The sequence below is a fragment of the Onychomys torridus genome, chromosome 19 (assembly GCF_903995425.1).
Source record: "Onychomys torridus chromosome 19, mOncTor1.1, whole genome shotgun sequence".
Classification (NCBI taxonomy): Eukaryota; Metazoa; Chordata; class Mammalia; order Rodentia; family Cricetidae; genus Onychomys; species Onychomys torridus.
Genome location: NC_050461.1, coordinates 47,208,291 through 47,230,530, shown reverse-complemented (window position 1 = coordinate 47,230,530; position 22,240 = coordinate 47,208,291). Strand labels below are relative to the sequence as shown.

The 22,240-nt window shown below is 44.0% G+C and overlaps 1 protein-coding gene across 4 annotated transcripts in view; it reads right to left on the bottom strand.

Moving 5' to 3' along the window:
• The window catches only part of Plekhg1 (pleckstrin homology and RhoGEF domain containing G1), a 213,740-nt gene that overhangs the window by 17,493 nt on the left and 174,007 nt on the right, over nt 1-22,240 (bottom strand). For all 4 annotated transcript variants that reach the window (XM_036168921.1, XM_036168922.1, XM_036168925.1 and 1 more), the window contains 6 exons: nt 14,380-14,426; nt 10,530-10,680; nt 6,829-6,960; nt 5,178-5,360; nt 4,993-5,088; nt 4,799-4,885 (listed from right to left, as the gene is read on the bottom strand). In XM_036168921.1, coding sequence (XP_036024814.1) covers nt 4,799-4,885; nt 4,993-5,088; nt 5,178-5,360; nt 6,829-6,960; nt 10,530-10,680; nt 14,380-14,426 — 696 coding nt within the window. The remainder of the gene's footprint in view (nt 1-4,798; nt 4,886-4,992; nt 5,089-5,177; nt 5,361-6,828; nt 6,961-10,529; nt 10,681-14,379; nt 14,427-22,240) is intronic.

Here is a 22,240-nt window from a genome sequence, read left to right as displayed (position 1 = left end):
TGGGTGTGATGTGAGAAGCGGCTTCAAGCTCCTGCCTCTATGTTCCCTGTATGATGGAGTGTAACCTGAACTGTGAGCTGAAAGGAACCCTTCCTCCCCAAGCTGCTTCTTCCATCAGGGTATCACAGCAATGGAAATGAATTAAGACCAAGACTGCAACATCCATGGCCGTGATATAGAGACATGTCTCTATACAGAGCCTGAACGTGTGTTCCTGTAAACTTTAAATCAGCTCTAGGTTACTTATCATATCCAACAGGTAGATAGTTTTATACTGTATTGTTTAGGCGAGTAAAAAACAAAACAAAACCAAAAACCAACCACATGCATACTAAGTATAGCTGCTGCCATTCAGTTGTCCTCACATGCCAGATCTCACCTCTCTGGATGCGCTTTCTCAACTGTAAAGTGGGATTTTGGTGGGGGAGAGGGTGGTTTCAAGGCAGGGTTTCTCTTGGTGCCTGTCCTGGAGCTTGCTCTGTAGACCAGGCTGGCCTTGAACTCATAGAGATCAGCCTGGCTCTGCCTCCCGAGTGCTGGGATTAAAGGCGTGCGCCACCGCCACCCAGCTCAACTGTAAGGTGGACTAGCAGGATCTATCTACCCTTCTGAGTGCTGTTAGGATCAAATGACAGGCACAGGCGCTGCCCCTGTCTCTACCCTTCTGGGGAATGGAACTTGATGCCTTGAGGCTTCAGCTCTCCACACTCTTAGAAGTTCTACCCAGAATACTTTGGGGTTTGCTGTTACTGTTGTTATATGTTGCTAATTCTCAGAGACTTAGAAGTAGGGAAGCTGAACTGTCTTAACCCACCATTTTGCCAACTGATTCAAGGGGGCGTGGAGTCAGTTGAGTTGACATTTCTTGCTTTTCAATAGTGTTGACATTTCCCCCCAAGGGGAATATAATTTAATCTACATACACTATGCTATCATAACTAAAATGATTTTGTTTCTAATTTGCTGGGATCTAGGATATCATGCAAAACTATTTGGGCTGAGTGATAATCACACATAATTAAAAAAAAAGATGGAGGCACAGATAGGAAAGAAACATCGAGTTACCTTAATTTTGAGAAAAAACAGTTGCCTATTTCATTGACTTGTATTTCTATTTTATATTTGGAACTTGAGGTTACTAGTTTGAATGAATTTCAAACACAAACGATAGCTTAATCTCTGGAAAGTGGCTTTCTTGTTCCACATTAATATTTAAAATGAAAAAGCGTTTACTCCATCTTTATGCTCAATTAATTTGGCTCAGTTTATAAGCTATACATATAAATGGGGCATGACGTGACTAGTTCCAAGAAATTCCCTTAACAAAGTTAATCCTTAAGAAGGCATAATCCCCTTCAGTCTTGTAAATTACTTCAGGAAAGAATTCTTTCCATTTGTCCACTAGGTGTCAGCCAAGGCCCATCTGGAAGCTTAGCGGTCTGGGTGGAGGTTGGCAGAATTCAGTGATTCATCAACAGCTGTGTTGACATTAGAAGACTGGGTTATACTACATGTCTTGCTGTTTAAAGTGTCCCATTATACATTTGTTTGATTTCATAGAAATAAAATAAATATATTTTGAAAGCTTTAAGAAAACAATTGAATAGTCTTGATGAAAGATCTAAAAAAAAAAACAAAAACAAAAAACCACCTTCATTTAATAACCCTACTTAAACAGGGCAAGGAATTATTTTTAACATTATAGTGGATAAAGTATATTAGACATGTTTGTTTTCATTTCTAGTGGGGGAAATATGGTTTAGAGGCTCTTTGGAGCCAAATTTTGACTTGGGTTGGAATCTGAATTTGGTTGTAAAACTTGGACAATTTACTTCCTGCTTCTGATTTTATTTTCTGACATGGGAAGAACATGACCATCTCAAAGACCTTTTACTGAGTGTGAAGTAAGAATACAGTGTACTTATCACAATGTATATGTGTTCAATAAGTTGTAAATTAAAATCCATTTTAGATCCTAAACGGACTAATAACTTGGGTGAAAAGAGTAATTGTATTGTGCCTGTATTAATTGTTTAGGCACCAAGGGAAAAACCACCAGGAATACACAGAACGGAAGGAAGAGGACAGGCATGTAAGCTGTCTCATTTGGTAATTGACTATAATTGCCTTTTAGAATCTTATTAAGCAATTTGATTTTCCCAGGATTCTTGTAAACAGTAGGTGGGGCATATCAAAGACATGGTGCCATCTCTCTGAAGGGCATCGCCTCTGAGTAATCATGAGAGAAGGCAATCACTGTTCTGCACGAGTTCCCTTGCATCTTACACTCCTCCTCAGTCTCAGCACATACCCCTGTATACTCATTTCCTGAACATAAAGCCACTACTGGCGCAGCCTAGAGACCAGGCTGAACATCTTTTTGGAACATGTAGAAGGCAAGCTGTGTACATACTGTGGGCATACTGGGTACACCTGTGATCCCAGCAATCAGGAGACCAGAGGTTGGGGTGGGAGGTAGGGTGGGGTGTGGGGTGGGGCGCATGGTTGGAAGTGTTCAAATCTAGCCTGGGCTACATAATAAGACTCAATCAACCAACCAACCAAAGGCAAATCTCTTCTTTCCTAGAACTCCTTCTGATTTTTTTCCACCCATCACCACTTTAACAACTGATTCTATTTTCTGTTCCAGTTCTCTTCTCTTGGTCCCATCACGGACATCCCACCATGCTCATAGATAGCTACTCACCCCTTTATCTTAGGCTTTGCCACTTTATTTCCAATAACCATTTCCTCTACTCCACAGTAGCAACATGGCAGTAAGCCCCTCCTAGAACCTGAACACACCAGGATTGCCCAGGTAGGGCACCAGGAACTGTCTTCAACTTCAGATTCAATGTTTCCCGATGAACCAGCTGACCATAGACCCGAAGTCTCTCCTCCACTCAGCCAGGAATCACAGTCACTAGAGCTACAGGCTCATGAACATACACCCTTTTCCTTATTGTAGGAAGGTTTCGCTCCCCGGCTCCGCCACCCCTAGAGAGGAACTGTAGTTCCTTACGGCAGTTTCTATGTTGCTAAGCAATTTGTCACGACACCATCACACTGATTCACGTGGCAGCCTCGGGTGGGTCACTGGTGCCTTTCCGAAAGGAGCTGAGTCACCTTGAGTAAGTAGACCATTTTTTTTAGCAGTGAGGCTGACCCTCTCCACTTTCCAGCACCTACCCGATGGCAGCAGGGGATGACGCCATCACCCCCACCAGCATCTCCAGCCCTTCACAGTTTCCTAATTCCCTTCAGCATTCCCCTACTATTTCTCTTCATTCTTCACTCTAGTTCAGAGAACAGGTTTTCAGCTCCTTCCAAGGCTCCCTGCTACCATTTCTAGGCTTATGGCTCCATCCCTTCCACCTCCCATGACAAACGGCCCTTCCTCACCCTTGCTGCCTCCTTCTCTTCCCAGACAGCTCACTAACCTACACCATGTTTTCCACCCAGACAGCAAGCCTCCTTGTGATTGAGTGGCTCTCTAACCTACACCTTTTTGAAAAAAATGGCTCCACCCAGCCTGTTTCTCCGTTCTTTTCAACCCACTGCAAACATTCTCAAATCCATATTCTGCATCTGTTTTGACCCCTCCAAGCCGCTTTTCTTTATCCCTGTTACCCCCTCCTCATCAGGTTCCCTCCTCCCAGTCCTCACTGTGTGTTCCCTCTGGCTGTTGTCCGAGGACCCCTCCCCCAGCATATGACTCGCTGGGATTCCCAGCAGAGTCCCTGTTTCCTTTATACATTCTCGTGGGCCATCCTGTCAAGCTACAGGGCTTCAACCGCACGGTGTCTCCTAATCCTAGACTGCCAGAACCTGTATTTCCACCTCCCTTCACCCTGCCAGATGCTCCTCCGCTCCCATCCAACCGGTTAGGTGTCCTCTGTGAGCCCGTCTGGTTAACTCCCAACCCCAAGCCCTTCCTGCGACTTCTGACTCAAGCGCTGTCTCAGAGGGTGACATCTGTCCCCTTAGCCTGGGCGACCCCGTCTTGCATCTGCTCCCTGCGCTGTGCTCCATAGGCGACTTGGCCGGCTTCCCCTTCCCCAGCCTCACCTCTGCCCTATCTCCTGGCCCTCTGGTCCCAACGCCAGCTGTGTTTGGGGAGCAGGGTGTCACCCCGGTTTTGTTTACTCTGTTGTCTCGGCCTCCATCCCCACCCTCTCCCCAACTTCACAAGAACATTCCTCATCCTTCACGAAAGCAGGAGGCCCTTTCCTTCCTCCCCCTCACTGGCTAGAGCTGAACACTTTGTCCTTCTGCCCCAGGCCACCTGGCTTTTAGCACAATTGTTTCCCCATGTACAGCACACAGATCTGGGTTAGGCGGGCAGCTTGCTCTTGCCTGGTAAATTCCTTTCCTGCCAAACTGGGCTTGGTTTCCTGCTGTTCCCACAGGACCCAACACAGCCTCCTGAGACTCTCAGGCCTCCTCAGAGAAGGTCCCATATTTTCTATTAGCTTCTTCATAGTCTTTCACTTATATTTTTCCCCCTGTTTATCCTCTGGGCGGTGTGGACGGGGTGGGAGGGAAGAGTAGTTAGCCACATTGCCACCATACCCAAAGACGTGTAAGTCTGTAGTGGGTGTTTATATATTGACTCCTTTGTGTTTATATATGTCAATGATCAACCTCTGAAATGCCTTTTTGTGGACAGGGTTTTGCTTGGCTATCCTCCTGCCTCAGATTCCTGACTGCTGGGCTTACAGGCTCCATTTTGAAGCTTGGCCTTGCTTCCGGTCAGACTCTTTGCTAGGGCCTGTGCTGACTGACTTTCCTCTCTTACCTTAGCTGGGATCTTTGCGGCATGGTTCTCCAGAATGAGTCTCTTCAGGTGCAGGACCCAGAGCCGTTTGTCTTGTTGGGATTTGGCCTACAGGCGGAGATTGAAACAGTGAGATGTGAGGCTACACAGAGATGGTGGCCGGGCTCTGGGCATCCTCTGTGTATGTGGGGATCTAGGAGTGGACCGCCTGTTACCTGAACTGTATGCTGCAGCTTGGGGTTCTTGTAGTGGAAGACGCTGAAGCTGAGCGGCTCCTTTGGTATCACCTCCACAAGCATGAGGTTGCCACACTGCAGCGGAGAGCACAAGTGGGTGAGGCACGCTTGGGCACGCCACCAGCCACCCCGCAGGCCTTGCATGCTGCCCCGTGAGGACCCACCAGGATGTGAGCTTTGTAGGTAAACGTGTCATCTCTCTTCTTTGTGATAAGAAGCAGCTTGTCCAGGAGGAAGAGTGTCCTCTCGTTCTTAGCCCTCTGGATGCGGAAGGTCCCCTCAAGCACCAGCTCCCCGTAGCTGGTGAGGTCTGGCCCCTTCCAGTTAGTTAGCAAGCTCTGGATCTCCTAAGAAAAGGGAAATTCACCTCTAATTAAACACCAGGCACACTGCAACGCATCACAGACTCAGTGACGGGCCACTGAACCTCAAGGATGGTGACCGACAGAAGAAGTCAGTGTTTATGGGGCAAGGCTGTCAGTCGAGGGTTACCTGAAATGAATCCAATCATCAGTTGCTGAATTGCAACTGCTCATTGCCATCCTTTAATGATGCAGTGTTATGGCTGGCATGGCGGCTACACCTTTCAATAACTTCACAGGGTTGTCAGCAGTGTGGTGCCATCATAGATCTAACTTTTCTCATTCCCTTCTCTTTGAATTAAAACCCTTCAATGTTTAACTTGAGAATGTTCTAGAAGCTGAGTCCATACCGTACATAAGTAACTCAAAATTAAAGCCTGGCTAAAACCACAGACATTTTCTCAGGACTTTCCCAACTTCTAGTTCATTTATCCCGAAAGGAAATGGACATAGCTGGATGTACATCCCGTGTGAGCCTGGTGCTCGTGGAACCATGAGAGTGTGTCAGATCCCCTGGACCTGGAATTGTGAACCATTGTGAGAACTGTGAGCCTCCATCTGTGTGGGTGCTGGGAACTGAACCTGGACCCCCTGCGATTGCAGCAAGTGCTCTTAGCTACCTAGCCCTCTCCCAGCGCCTTGTTTGTAAGTGGCTCATTTTTTGAGGAGTCTAAGACATAACCAAAGTTCCTACACGGGGCAGGGAGCGGCGCTGAGAATTTAGGGTTCAAAATATGGCTTTGCATAATCTATGCCTGCGTGGCTACATAAGCACCTGTACGCATGCGCGGAGCTCCTTTCAAAACTCTGTGGGCCCCTTACTTTCTCGCTGTCACCTCCCTTTTAGAGGCTTCCACGAACTCTCCCTCTCTTCACACTCCCTTAATAAACTCTTACGTAGGCTTTGTCGTATCTTGTGGTCCATTTTACGACAGATGGACCTTAGCAAACCTGTCACCTGGCACATTTTAAAGTTGGGAAAACGGAATGTTCTTGAGATTCGTGTCTCAAGTGAAATGCAAAGGAACTGCTCCAGTCTCCAGTGCCCTCATGGAGTCACCTGCCCTGGGACCACCCTAACACTGCATGTCATGGCTTTGTATAAACTAGTGAGAGAGGAAGAGGGGCTTTACAAGTCCTCAAATAGATCAGAGAGAATTTGCTTTTAGCAAGAGTTGTAATTGATCTGTGATGATATCAGATAAAGCCTTGGGAGACTCATATTTACTCAGGGTCCAAGGAGCTATTAACAAAATTATTAGTTTAAAGGCGCTAAATTTTGACCTACGTAGTCACTGTCATCAGTGGTCGGTGTTATCCGTGTCCTGACCCGTCTTCAGGGAGAACTGTGGTGAGGACTGTCAATGAGGGGCACTACTTCCCCAGCCTGCACATGAGACTCTCAAAACAGCGATGTGTCGGAGCACTCGCTGGGAACCGTCATCTGGCTCACCTGCAAGCGGACAGCATGCTCATGCTTCCGTTTCATGTCATTGATGTGCCAGGCCACTCGCTGCATTGTATCTATAGCATCAAGCACAACATCATAGCCTTCCGTGTCCTTGTCAAGGTGGTTTTCTATTTCCTTTAAAAACAAAACAACTGTTATTAGTTTTTCTTCCCATGTAGTCAATGAAGCAAATGGCTTCACACACACACACATTTATATATAAATATATACTATCTATATACTATATACACACATATATATGTACACATATATGAGCATGTAATATATTATATATAAATTACATATAATTTGTATATTATCATCATACCTTAAGTTGAAGAGATAATTTTACCATAAATATCTACCATAAAAAAAAACCCCACAAAATGGGCAGGAATAATGAATATATACCAATATAAAGGGTACAACCCCTGCAGGAAGCCACATGGAGATATTATAGTTGCAGGGGTGTCCAGGATAAGAGAGCATTTAGTAATATAGTTCTCATTCTCAAAAACAAAATATCTTAAAAATACATTATATATTAAAATATATTATGTATATTATATAAAAATATATATAGTGGGTACCCTGTGTAAAGCTCAGTGATAGAGCATGTGTTCAGTATGTACAGGTCCTGGGTTTGAGCCTCAGTACTTGACACCAGAGAGAGAAAGGGAGCGAGAGAGAAAGCTTTTAGCAAGAGGGGTTTCACGTAGTCAGATTTAAAGCCCAGATGGCAGTCATTCAGAGTTCTGAAAGGCCCCCGTGTTCCAGAGCTGATTCTCTACTGTCGGGCATGAATGTATTACCATTCATCTTACCGCAGAGCTTCACCATCCCAGGGAGAGAGATGCTACATCCCCTGCTATAATCTCTACCTCTAAGTCTCTTGGACTCCTGAGGATTCCAGAGACCGCCAGTCTTTTGCTTTCTTATCTTTTCCAGTGTGCCTAACAGGAAGATGGTGTCAGAAAATGCCTTTTCCTGGTTTTGGTTCCGAGGACCGAGCTTAGGGCCAGACAAGTGTTTTACCGCTGAGCTACATCTCCAGCCTCAACAAATGCCCATTAGTTTGAAACAATATCTTCTTAGAAACAGTAACCGTACATAAGCACAGAGGGCTTCCATACTCATGCGTTCCACATCCATGGTTTTAGCCAGTGGTAAACTGAGAATAGTTTTATCAACTGAGGATTGCTGTATCTATAGCTATTATACTGTTTGGGAACAACGTTTGGAAAAAAAAAAAAAAAAGCCTACACTTGCTCAATGCAGATCTAGTCCCTAAACAGTAAACTAGTTACACACACAGTACTTACATTATGTTAGATATTATAAATAAACTAGAGGTTGTTTAAAGCCTAATATATGCAGGAACATATATGTGAGTTATTTTCAAATAATTCTCCAATTTTGTTATTTTTAAAAACATAGCACACAGAACAATAGGTTTCATCATGGCACTCTATGCTATTTTATATAGGAGATTTGAGCATCTATAGAGGGACCTGGAATCAGTCCTCTGGAGATATAAAGCAGTTGGTCATTAGATGCTTTATGACATCTATCACCTATGACTATCTAAAAAGCAAACATTGGAGCTTTGGGTATAATCTGAGGATTAACCCCATAACTTTATAGTAACACTGTTAAAAATTGAATATTCAAGTTTTTTTTTTTTTTCATCTAGCTTGACCATGGGGAAGAATCTACTTTTTCTTTCCAAAGTCTCAGGCCTACCTGTTAAAAATGTCTAAGAAAAACACACTGTAAAATGAAGGTTAAGATGAATCTCTTCTTTTAGTTTAAGAGTTGATTCTGTCTATCTATAAATGGACAGAGAAGTTCAGGGGATATTCCTGCGAGGATGCACGCATGTGACTCAACTTTGAATTGATGTGAATTATGGGGAGATATTCTAAGCTATGTGTAAAAGCAAAAATACCTCAAAGGCAACAACAAGATAATTTGGGATACATTCAGTTACCATTCTTCTTTTTTCCCCCTTCATTAATAGCCATTTCAAATATCACTTAAGTTTTTGTAAGGATCTTGATTACTCAGAGGAGCTAAGATCTTGGATTTTTCTTGATTGATGGCTACCTGATTCTCTAGAAGACTAATGTCTTATATGTCATAGCAACACAGTTTAACAGAGATATATCCTGCAAGAGGTGTTATTTTTTTTTTTTTTTCAAGAATTGTCTCTGAACACTGACTTAGCAAACTTATCCCACTAAATCTTTTTTTGTTTTGTTTTGTTTTGTTTTTCAAAACAGGGTTTCTCTGTGTAGTTTTAGTGCCTGGCCTGGATCTTGCTCGTTGACCAGGCTGGCCTTGAACTCACAGAGATCTGCCTGCCTTTGCCTCCCAGTGCTGGGATTAAAGGTGTGAGCCACCACTGACGGCATCCTACTAAATCTTGAAGGTCATTAGGATTAACTTAAAAATTAAGGAACCATTTTTTAGTATGGCTTTATAAGATAGCGGACAATTCTCCAAGGATAAGCTACTTAAGCAAGTAGATGAAGACATTTTTGGTAAAATTTTACATATGTGAACTCAGCAAACCAGAAATGATTGCCCAAGTTAGAAACCTAGAATCATTTCAAAAGAGACACCACACATGGTCAAACAATGGTCATGCCACCCTGAACATGCCTGATCTTGTCTGATCTTGGAACCGAGACAGGGTTGGGCTTGATTAGTACCTGGGTGGGAGAGATATCAGAAATGCTGACAAAACAGAGCTCTGGATTAAAATTATTATTTATTTGTTGGTTTATTGGTTGAAAGAGGGTCTTATATAGCATAGACAGGCCTCAAACCCTCTGTCTAGCTGAGGATGATACCAAGGTCTTGGTCCTCCTGCCTCTACCCCTAAAATCCCTTTAGGAAAAGCTTCTTAATCTAGTATATGGAATAACAAAGTATAACCACGATCTCATTTTTATTGAATGGCTGTGAGCCGCAGTGAATGTAGCACCTTAGAGGATCTGGAGGTAGACAGACTTGCCTCGGGGTTCTGTGCCTCAGCCTTACTATTCTGTTTCTCCTCCCACTGCAAAGCTAAGTAAATCCAACTAGTAGAATGTGAATGATCTTCCATGAAGCTTTCTCCATTAACTAAACTTCCTTAGAGGATATGAGAGGTGAATCTGACATCTGCACCCATCTTATTTCTAGACTCTTACATAAGGAGTAGAAACCACTAGAAAGGGTCAATAGCCAGAACTCAGGCTGAGCCCCACTCAGAGATCCTTCACGGGGCTGCCCCTCTGTCCACCCCCTTTCCAGCACTTTCTCTTTTCTTTCATATGAGGGCCATTCTGTGACAGTTTTTCCCTCCCAGCTGCCTACTGAAGTGGGGCTCATGGAAATAAAGCAACACAGGAAAATGAATCTGCTTTTCATTTAGATGCTAGCTCCCTGCCTGTAACTGACCCTGTCCAGCGCAAGGCATTCCTCAGCCCTGTCACTATCCAAGTTCAAATTAATCTTTCAGCTTGGCTGTTGTCGATGGGGCTGCAGCCCTAGCATACAAGTATCTCTAATTCCTCAAAGCGGCTATAAAGCATGAGTGTAGAAAGTGTTTCCATATGAGCACAACATTTTCTGGCATCCCCCCCCCCCACCAATTTAATATACACACCCCAAGTCCCCATCCCTTGGCAAGAGTTCTAGTACAGGCTGAGACTTACATGTAGAAGGAGATGATATTTGAGAATCCGCTGGACTGGTTTTAGGAGATAGGACCCTAGGGGCAGTGAGTGTTTCAGAGTTTCCTGGCGCTCTCGGAAGAACTTGGCCAGTATCTTGTTCCTCATACACTCGGTTAGCACAGCCACAGACCTGCAGGAGAAGCACATGCTTTTCATCACGCTGATGCCATGTCTTACGTGGGTGTGTTTGAGATTTCAACGCCAGTCTTGGTGGAAATATCCTAAAACAGGTAGAGTAGCCATGGTGCTAGCTTCTGGCTAGAATGCCTTGGAGCAAGTCAGGAAAAGGTATCCCTTTGGATGGATTGAATTAGAAAAGGGAACTGAACCCAGTGGCATAGAACCATGAGTTTGGGCTTCAACAGCCCCACTCCAGCTTGACAAGAGACGTTTGTATTGGACTTTAGCCCCCATACGTGCCCCATCCAGATGTCTTTGTACAGCGCTCATGGTGCGCATCTGGATTCAGTTCCCACAGGCCAGGTTATCAGGCACAGCTTCCCTGGTTTAAGACAAACAGGTTTTGTTTGTTTGTTTGTTTTAATCACAGATTTGGTTTCCTATAAGGACACTTGTCACCCCTCAGATGGTTTGAGAAATGTGTCTACTCTACCACTCCCCAAGAGTTGGCCTTTCTCAGAGAAACTCTGGATAGCTGCCCCTAAAGATTGCTACTGTCAATCTCCTCATTTTTGGTAGTTTCACGGCAGGATATTAGAAGAGGGGGCAAGATCCCTTCTGCAGTTCCCAAAGTAATGTGTAGCTCTAACACATCTTAAAGCAACGGCTGTAATGATGCTTATCCCTTCCATATCAAGCTAGTTAATAAGATCAGCTATCACACACGCGTGCAAATTAAAATTCTGATGTGGTAGAACTTGGATGCAGGTGGGAACCACTCTATTCTTTTCTTCCACAAGTCACTGCAATGTTTTCAGGATCAATTGAGTCAATCAGATGGAGCCAAATAGCAAAATCAGACTCCTTGGAAAGACATTAAGTGAAAGTCTTGTAACTAAGCTGTTAGAGTCCTTTTGTGCTATCCGCTTTAGAAATATCAGTTAAAATGGATTTACTTCTCCCTTGAGTCCTGATTTGTAAACTCTTAATTGTGTGACCTGGGTATTTCTCTGAAGCCTTTTGGAATTGGGTGCAGCTGCTCAGTAGCATGGTGGGTGAATGATGGCCCGATCTCTTGCTCAAGATTGGAATCTGCTACAAAGCAGGACACATGATACTTGAGGTTCCCGGAAATCTCAGGAATAGGGCAGGCATCTGAGGACATTGGCCTGACCTCCTTTGTGCCTGTCCCTTGGGGAAGGAGGGAGGGACCTGTGCCTCTTCACAGTGAAATCACCAGGGTGTGATTGGCATGAAGGAAGAAGTTACTTGCCAAGGTGTGCCTGCCACATTTAGAATCATCAGCCTGGGTCTCAAGTGGGGAGAAAAATCTTGGCACTCTGCGCTTGCTAAGACAGGGACAAGGGAATCTCAAGTCTCAGAGCAAACTGCCTGGAGACAGAAACAGAAATATTTCTTTGTAGATATGAAAGCTACACATTGGGCAAGAACTGGACATGCCTTCTTCATTGAGAACATCCCTCTGTTAACACGGATTTCTTTAAAGGCAGGCTCAAGATCAAAACACACAGTGTCCAGGAAACTATCCTTAACAATCCCCACTGGGGTGGTTTCTTGTTACTCTGTGTCTTCAGTGTCTGCTGCATGTTACTGAGTCCATACCATATTCATTCATTTAAATATTTAATTGCCCATATTAAACAATTTCAGTGGTATATGCAATTGGGTTCTACCCCTCCAAAGTACACAAGCTGCTTGAAGGCGGAAATGTTGGGTCCTGGTTCCTGCAGATCTCCACTAACCATGGAATAGTGTGGCATGAATGACAGGTTCTTTTTTTGTTTGTTTGTTTTTTGTTTTTTTGTTTTTGTTTTTTTCAAGACAGGGTTTCTCTGTGTAGCATTGCACCTTTCCTGGAACTCGCTTTGGAGACCAGGCTGGCATCAAACTCATAGAGATCCTCCTGCCTCTGCCTCCCGAGTGCTGGGATTACAGGCGTGCGCCACCACCGCCTGGCGAATGACAGGTTCTTAAAATCCTTTTTGCACAGGAGTTTGCTTTCCTAGGATCCCCAAACAGCCCACGATGGCAAAGCATAGTGCTTCAGTAAGTCGAAAAAAACTTTCTGAATTTTTGATTTGGAAAGTTTCTATGATGAGATTATGTCTTTGGATGGTATGTTCATAGTGAAATGCACAGAGATAGACCTTCCCAAGCCAATCCTTCTGACCATCAGACCTAGCACCTTGATGATTTATCAATTTGAACAGCTTCTTTTCTGCTTGGGAAGAACTTCTGTGGACAGGCTATGGACTGGCTCCATGGTTCCTCTGCTGCATGGTGTTTTGGCTTATGGACCATGAGATTTAGTTGATGCATCCTATAGTTCATACTGTATCAGAAAAAAAAAATTCTTAAGTGTAACCCTGCAAACTATGAGTATGTCTATATAAGAGGATTATGACAAATGCTTGAATATGCATGTGGGGTTTTTGTTTTAAAGAGAAATCTGGGAAAAGCACAGCTGTCCATCCAAATGAATAACCGTGGTGTCACATGTCACATCTTGAACACTATTTACAGGAGACTAAAATTTTATAATGGGAAGTGGTTGTTAGAAGTAATTATGAACTTCAGGCTTCTTACTACACCCTAGCCTTTTAGGCAACTCCTGGGTTGCAGGTTAGGGATGTATGTCCTTCCTTCCCTTGGCAGCCACAAGGATTCTACCGTATACTGTATCTTTGTGGATCACCTCTGCCAAAATTGACCAAGAGTATGCAAGTCACCCCAGCTCTCTTTCTGGCTGGGCTGCAAGAGCCGGCTGATCATCTCTTCACACAAAGCTCCAGAACGTTATGAAGATATGGTGGTGGGTGGTCTGAGGCTGGAGCAACTTGGTTGACATCCTCATTGGGCCGTCCATCAGACAAGACCCTGTGGAGTCCATTTGACATGGGTCTCTCAGCAGGGTCATTCATAAAATGGGAAGAAGGAAGGGGTGGTGAAGGATTTGAATGTGATAGGTTTTGGCACTGGGGTGGGTGTCCTGGATTCCTTTATTCCCCCAGAATCTCTACATTACTCTACATGTTTAATTTAGCATTTGTTTTTATAGCTTTCAACACTGCTCAGGTACCAAATATCCAATAAATGTCTTATGGAGAGATCAGAAATGCCTTGTCTTTTGTCCCTTATTCAGTGATCAGTACCTTGTCCAGGATGCTCCTGGTACTGCCATCCCAACACCAATCTTAGATACAAGCAAAATGGAGCCAACATCCCTGGGAGGCCGGGAGTCATGCTGACTGCTCATGACCTGTCCTTTCTGAACTTTATAAAACTTGGGAAACTCATAAAGTTTACCAAGCAAAACCAGAACATATTTTCTTCCTAGCTTGGTTACGCAAATGCATCTTCAAAATGTGGCACACATTTAAAAAAACAGGTGAACAGAGAAGTAGACAGCCCTATGCAACAACACAGATACATCAACTTTCCTTTGGAGCTGTGCAGTGATGTTCCTGCTCTTATCCAATGTCTTTCATGAATTTTCCTTGCTCCAGCTCCATGGATCCTCCCGGTCCAAAAGGCGTCAAACAGTATCTGAGATCCCCAGAGTCTGTTCTCAACATTTTTGCATTTCTCATGGTCTTCGGCATAGTGCCAGGCATACAGTGCCCGACACTGCATCTAACGACTCAAAACAAAAACAAAACAGAGAACTCTGCTTCTTTCTAAGCCATACCTTGGGTAGTTGGTACAATACTGGGTATAAATGTGGAACTCTTCACTCTACAAGGAAACAAAAGAGACTTTCATAAGCCCCAGAGCACAGACAATAGACATTCAAAAACAACACAAAAAAGAGCAATCAGGCTTTTATTGTTCCAATCACATTGGTCCGCCCCCTGAGCCTGTGTGGCCATCATCTGTGCCCACTGCTTTTTACCCAGAATCCATGTAACTGGAACTCACTCAAGTCCAATAAACACCCTGAAAACCTGTTGTGTCCCAGTGGTTCTGAAGACGAAAAGAGATGAAAATAAAGTTTTTGCCACCAGGTGCTTACAGAAATATAAGTAGGTTATGTTTAAACACCATGCAGTAAGAATATGTTGGAAGCTGGGCGGTGGTGGTGCACGCCTTTAATCCCAGCACTCGGGAGGCAGAGGCAGGCGGATCTTTGTGAGTTCAAGGCCAGCCTGGTCTACCGAGTGAGATCCAGGAAAGGTGCAAAGCTACAAAGAGAAACCCTGTCTCGAAAAACCAAAAAAAAAATATGTTGGAACATACACAGGAGACCAGAAATCTGCTACACATGCTGAAGTCCTGCATATGTAGTTCTCTCCACCATGGACCTTCCTGCCTTTTTCGCTGCATAGCCACTGGGCCTGCCTTGAGAGTATGTTTAGGCTGCATTTCTTCCAAGCAGCTTTCCTTGAGATTTTGGGTTGAGCCAACTGTTTCTAATTGTGAACATTTACCAAAGCCAGCATTCATCTGTCTGGGAGCACTGACCAAATGGTACTGATGTTTTCTGTTTATCTGTCTGGCCCACCATAGTCAGGGCAGGGGCCACATTTGTCCTCCTGACAGATAATACTATTGACCCCTTTGTCCTACTGAATATCAGCTGAGAACAGAGCCTAAGTCTACTCACCTGCATGCATCTAGCACAGGAGCCATGACTCAAAAGTAACAAAGGTTTGACTAGCAAATGGACCCCCATCCCACCCTCCCTAAAATCTCGACTTCCAAGGCTACCTTAATCTTTCAACTGTGAATTCATATTACAGGAAATAATATATTGACACTGGCTGATTCGGACAGTTCTTTAAAAGGGTAGAGTCACAACTCCATGGAAATATAAAATAAGCTTGTCTCTTATCTTATTTCACCCATTAACGAGGCAATTACAAACTGGTTCAAAAGAAGAAGAAACTGAGCACACTTGGGTTAATGAAGACTGATGGCATGAATTTTTACAAAGAGATGGGAAACTGGCCTTTTCCTTCTATGGCCTGGGGTGAGGAAAGAAATCAATGGTCAAGTCAGTCATGATGCAAGCCGGGGCCAGGAGGATTGTGAGCCTGAGGTCAGCTTGGACTACACAGTAAGACTGTCTGAAAAGAAAGGAGGGAGTTGGGAAGGGAGGGGGAGGAGAAGGAGGGAGGAGAGGAAAGAGGAGGTGAAGGAAGAGGGAAGGAAGGAAGGGAGGAAGAGGAGGAAAGGAAGGAACGGTGAGAGGAACAGTGAAAGGGGGAAGAGGAGGAGGAAAGGAGAGGAGGAGGAGAGAAGGGAACCCACCCCCCGGGGCCTTTGCATCCTGGAGGACAAGCACCATTTGTACTACTCTCGGTTATGCAAGCTCGACAAAGATGAAAAACATTCTGTACACCCTCTGGGGTACACACGGACCTCACTGAATTACTGATTGGGAAGAATAAGTCAGAAAACTGGCGGTGACACCCACTAACTTGTCTTTTTGGGGATTCCCTACACCGCCAAGGGAAAGAAACACCTCCTCAGTAGGTGGAAGGAAAATTCGAGTTTCAGACTCCCGGCTGGGCACTTGTCAGAGTGAATGGCTCAAGCCAAAGAATCCCTGGCTTTTGCAAACACTGAACTAGAATTTCATTTTGACCCAGAGCCGCAGGTTATTTTGCCAGGAATTCACATTTCCTGACTTCCTAAACAACTTCATGCTCAAGATACTGCTATTTCTGATATTGTTAACTTTAATTTTTAATTCTTGTCTCTACTTAGAATCTTCTCTGTTAAACTCAAGTAGGACTTAGTCAATATTTATTTTTTAAAAATTCATTATGGACCATTTTAAGCATACATAAAGTTAGAGAGGATGGTAACTATTCAGGTAGCCACCACCCAATGTGATAACCATTAACTCACAGTTTATATCTACCCGCTCCTCTTGCCCCTGCCACCATCACACTGAAGCAAATTCTAGACAACGTATCATGTCACTTTTACTTATTTTACTACATGTTTCTAACCATTTTTTCAAAAATATTTTTTATTTTATGTGTATGGGTGTTTTGCCAGCATGTACATCTAAGAACCACATAGTGCCCTTGGGGCCCAGAAGGGGGGCCTCAGATCCCTTGGAACTAGATATACAGATGTTTGTCAGCCACCATGTGGGTGCTGGGAATCAAACTTGGGTCCCATGGCAGAACAGCCCCTGTTCTTAATCTCTGAGCCGTTTCTCCAGCCCCTATCTCTAAGCATTTTAATCAAGAGGCATCACAATTCTATGATCATACTGAAATAATCCCATGACATAAGGTTTGCCAATAACTATTCACATTTCTCTCTCCTGATTTCCTTTCCTTTCACACTCCACTGCTTGATTTGAAGCCCACAGAAGGCTGATACACAGTACATGCTATCAACTGGTTGATTATTTTTGCTCATTTGTTTGCTTTGTAATGCTGGAACCCAGAATCACAGCATCCTTGGCAAATTCTCTACCCTCCACTGATCTTTACATCTTGACTGGTTTTCCCCTTGACATTCAGCTGTTGAAGAAACCCGTCCATTCATTCCCCACATGGTGCCAGGCTCAGTGGTCCTGGTGACACATTACAGTCCCTCTCTGGATCCTCTCCATTTTACTACTAAGTGCTAACAGAGGTTGGCTCAGATTGAGGATTTATAGTTTGGCAAAATGCACCATAGGGTGCACTGTGCTCCCATCGGGAGGCACAAATGTCTGGACATCTTTTTTGTGATGTTAATAGACATTGGTGATTACTACTTAGTTTTGTTTCTAGGGGTTACCAATGGTGATGTTTCTAGTTCAGTAATTCCTTCTTTACTCGTTATTTTCAGAATAATGTGTTGGTTTCTTTTCTTTTTTTGGTTTTTCGAGACAGGGTTTCTCTGTGTAGGCGCCTTTCTTGGAACTCACTTGGTAGCCCAGGCTGGCCTTGAACTCACAGAGATCCACCTGCCTCTCCCTCCCGAGTGCTGGGATTAAAGGTGTGCGCCACCGCTGCCCAGCCAATGTTGGTTTCTTAATATCCTGTAAAGAGCCTGTCTGATTTTTAATGCCACTGTAAATTCATAAATAGGAATATGTTTATTTAATGAGGTTCAGTTGTTTTCAATTAACTATCTTTACTTGTTGTATTAGTCAGGGTTCTCTAGAGGAACAGAATCTATTGAATGAATGAATGAATGAATCCATCCATCCATCCATCCATCCATCCATCCATCCACCCATTCATCCATCCATCCATTCAGGAGGGGAAGGGGTTTATTAGAGTAGCTTATGGGCTGTGGTCCAGTTAGTCCAACAATGGCTGTCTGGACACCAATGGAAGGTCCAAGAATCTAGTTCAGTCCATGAGGCTGGATGTCTCAGCTGGTCTTCAGTATATACTAGAATCCCAAAGAAGTGGGTTCTAATGCCAGTGGAGGAGTGGACTTGCCAGAGAAAATGAGAGCAAGCAGGCAAAGAGAGAGAGCTTCCTTCTTCCATGTCCTTTACACAGACTGCCAGCAGAAGGTGTGGCCCATATTAAAGGTGGATCTTCCCACCTCCAAAGATCTGGATTAAAAGTGGGCCTTCCCACTTCAAATGATTTAATTAAGAAAAAAAAAAATCTCTCACAGGTGTGCCCAGCCATGTAGGTTTTTGGTTAATTCCAGATGTAGTCAAGTTGACAACCAAGAATGACCATCACTGGTGTTCAAATTGACCCCCGTCTTTGACCAACAGGCACCTCTTCTCTGGTACCAGATTAATTGTGTCTATCACATGACCTATCATCTTCAGAAATTTCATGTTTTATGTGTGACAAGCTATTCCAGAACATCTTGTATATTTCCCAACCACCCACACCCATGCTTCCCAGAGCCCCGACCCTCCATAGGGAGCAGTATTCGGAGACCAGTCTGGGTGTTAGGAACACTCTAGCTATTGGGTTTATCATTTTTAGGGCTTTTCAATGAACAAAGTTAGGGATATTGTTTTTCTAAGAGATTTTAAAAGGAGACTTGGTCTATACTAATACAAAATTAAAAAAAAGAAAACCATAATGCTGAAAATCCAATCTTTGAGAATAAGCATGATGAAGTAAGTGGAAAATCCCACATCTGCACTCATGCAAGGGCAAGCACAAGACACAGCTGGAAATATCATGCAGAATCACTTCAGCCTAGGTGTAGAGGAAGAATTCCTGCAGTCTGTGTTCACACTTGCATCTCATCCTTAAGATACTGTATTACATACACGAAGAGTTTCAGAATCTGAACTATTTCTGGTCCTAAGCCTTTGGGATAAGGGTGGCACTACCTGTCATTCAGACTCAGGACTACAGGACTTAATGAGTCTGGAGCATTCCTGCTTCTCTATTTCTCCTGGCAATTTCATTTCTCAAGGGCACTAATATCAGTGCTGCCTTGCATGATCCCATAGCACACTCTATAATTTTCACAGGAGAACAGGGACATGGCCATATATATGTGTTGGCTGTATTTCGGCCACCACACATTTTTTTCAGATCAGTTACAATTTCCTTTGCACGGCTACCTACCACATGCATGCACACCTTTTTGTGTTTGTTTCATTTTACTCTTGGTATACAAAACCTGTTTTTTAAAGCCTCAATTCGGGCTTTTGAATTATATACATGCAAATCCAGTCTTACAGATAAATACATATTCAGAGAAGTTAACTCATTCTGCTCCATTCTAGCCGATTCCTTCTTTCCTTTCCTCAATTTTTTTTTTTTGTTTTTGTTTGTTGAAACAGAGTCTCATATGGTCCAGGCTGGCCTCAAATTTGCTACGTAGCTGAGGATGGCCTTGACCTCCTGATTCTCCTCCTGAGATTGCAGTCTTCACATCCAGTTCCTTTCTCCTATGTTTTAAAATCCTACCAGTTATCCTGTTTTTAAGCACAGACATCCCTTTATCAGGTGGGTGGCAGTGGCACACACCTTTTTTGTTTTTTTGGTTTTTTTTTAAGCTGAGGATCGAACCCAGGGCCTTGGGCTTGCTAGACAAGCTCTCTACCACTGAGCTAAATCTCCAACCCTACCCTTTTATCAGAGAAGCAAATCACACCCTAGGAGTGAAGCTGAGTGGATGTCACCCGAAGGCTTACAGAAACGGATTGCTAGACTGAGCACCAGCTTCTCACCTAGTTGGGTACAAGCATTTCTTGCAAGTTCCCCTGCGATGCTGATGTCACAGGCACAGGGACCATGCTTTGAGAAGCTTGTGCTCTGCACACTTAACTGCCTTTCACTCCCCCAGCAGTGTAGTGTCCGGAGACAATCCTTCTTTGTTCCAAATTGGTCCACAGTACTCCATTATTTGGTTGAATATACAGAAGATTACCCAAGCAGCTTTTTGTTTAAGTTGTCTGTCGTCCTCTGAGGATCAAGTATCACTGCCAAGTATCATGTCAGACTCATTAAAATTTTGTCAGTTTATCCTATGAATAGCTTTCTGGAAGTAGGATTGGTAGACGACAGGGTACATTCCAATATCTTAAATACTAGATTCGTCCAGATTCCTCTGCATAGCTTCTGGGCCAATTTGAATCTGTTTCCTTACAGCCTAAATAGCTTTTTATACCCCGCACCACATTTTCCAATATAGCACTTTACAAATCGTCAAATTAGCTGCCTACTTCTAAGCACTGAAGAATATAATTAACTTGTGTTTTGGCTTCTTCCAACAAAGTATAGGTTCCATGGGTCATGGGTTCACCCAGCAAATACTATCCTATGAGAGCAGCAGACAGCTGCCCCACTGCAGCCTCTACCTAGATCCTCTATACATTGAGGTAGGCATTTCTTGGCTGTGCAAGACAGCTGTGGCTCCAGGAATGAAGAGAGCAAAGAGATGTGCTCAGGTCCTTCAGCAAGCGCATAGCAAACTAAAGCTTTCCCCACTGGCCCACACTGACTCAGAGTTAGTTACTGTTCTTTTCTCACCCTGCGTTAGAACAGCATCCAGCTACCTGTCCTCGTCCTTTGAGACCTTTAGAATCATGGGCCATGCCACATTGAAAACAGTGGCCTTCATGAAGATACACTGCAGCTGAGATGTACAGTTAACCTACCTATACTAGTCCCTAGTCAGGACCTCAGGCTCCTCCATCTTGTGACACTGTGACTCTTCCTGTTCTAGAGGCTTGATCTCCATCAGTGGCCTATGCTTAACAGAGGATTAAATGCAGGTTTGACCTTAGATATGCAAGCATCTGCACGCTTACAAATAATGGATATATTCATTGAATAATGCCAGCCCAAACCCTTTTAAAGATGCATTTAGGGCAATATATTACACAAATTAGAAAACAGCAGGTACTGCTTTCTAGTTTCCAGCTCTTTCAGATTCTAATTAGAGAGGATGCACAAAGGAGGCAATTACGTAAAAAGCAAAACTATGAGGTACTGGACTGCCGGAGCACATAGGACACCCAGCAGCTGCTGAATGGGTGACAGGGGAAAGAAGTCTGTGACTTTAGTGATTTTCTGCCACAAATCTCTCTCCTTTACAGTCCTTACTCCAGGGACATTTTCTTGGACACAGTATAGTATATAGGTAGCATATGGGGAACGTGACAGTGACTTGACATGGATTTTCAACACTATCAATTTCTTGATGATAATTCCAACATGTGGTGTATGTGCGCGCGCGCGCGCGCGCGCGCACACACACACACACACACACACACAGACACCTGCATTTTTGTGCAGTGAGTGTTGGTTGCATCTTCCTGTGCCAATGTGTACTCATTCTCCTCAGCTATGAAAGAAGAAAACTCAGACTCACAGGAAGTGACAGAGCACCGAGGGAGAGGATTCTAAGGGGAACTTGGAAGTCATGCAATCTCTCCTTCAGCTGCCCAGAGTAAACCCTGCTGACAGTCCAGTGAGGGATGAGCATGAGGGTGGCTGAGAAGGCAATCTGGGGACAGACACAAGTCTTTCAAGATGCTTCCAGAGCCCCGAGTGCAGATCAGTATACACGGGCATCAGGCCGAGGAGAGAACGCTTATTGCTGTCCCTCAAGCCAACTGTCATCCCTTTTCTTTTGGAAGCCATTGGGGAGATGAAACAGTCTTTTCTTTCTTTGGCTAAGGAAGTCCTTAGCCTACACATACCACCCAAATAAGCCAGGCCAATGATGACGCTCTGTGTGAGCCCCAGCGACTCCGATAAAAGCAGAAGTCAATTGCCAGCTTTACCTCTTTTGCTAATGACCTCTCAATTAAAGCAATTTTCCATTCCTCTCAGAGCAGAGCAGCTGGTGGCAGTTCAGAGAGACATAACCTCGTCTAAATGTCAGGGTGCTGAGTGAGAAGTGGGCAGCGCCGAGCCCGGCAAACCCTCCCGGCTCCTGCTCCCATTTGTAAGTGCCGAGTGCTGAAGTCGGTCTTCTAATTAAACTTGGCAATATTACAATGAAAAATGGGATTTGGGAGTTGGCAGGGAGGCACATAAACAAACTTTTATGTGAGTAATTAAGCCAGAGTTAAGCGAACACTGGAACCTCTTTAATAAGCGTGTAACTACAGTTAGGAGTAAAAGCTGAATGTTTTCTGAACGTCAGTGTTGCGCATG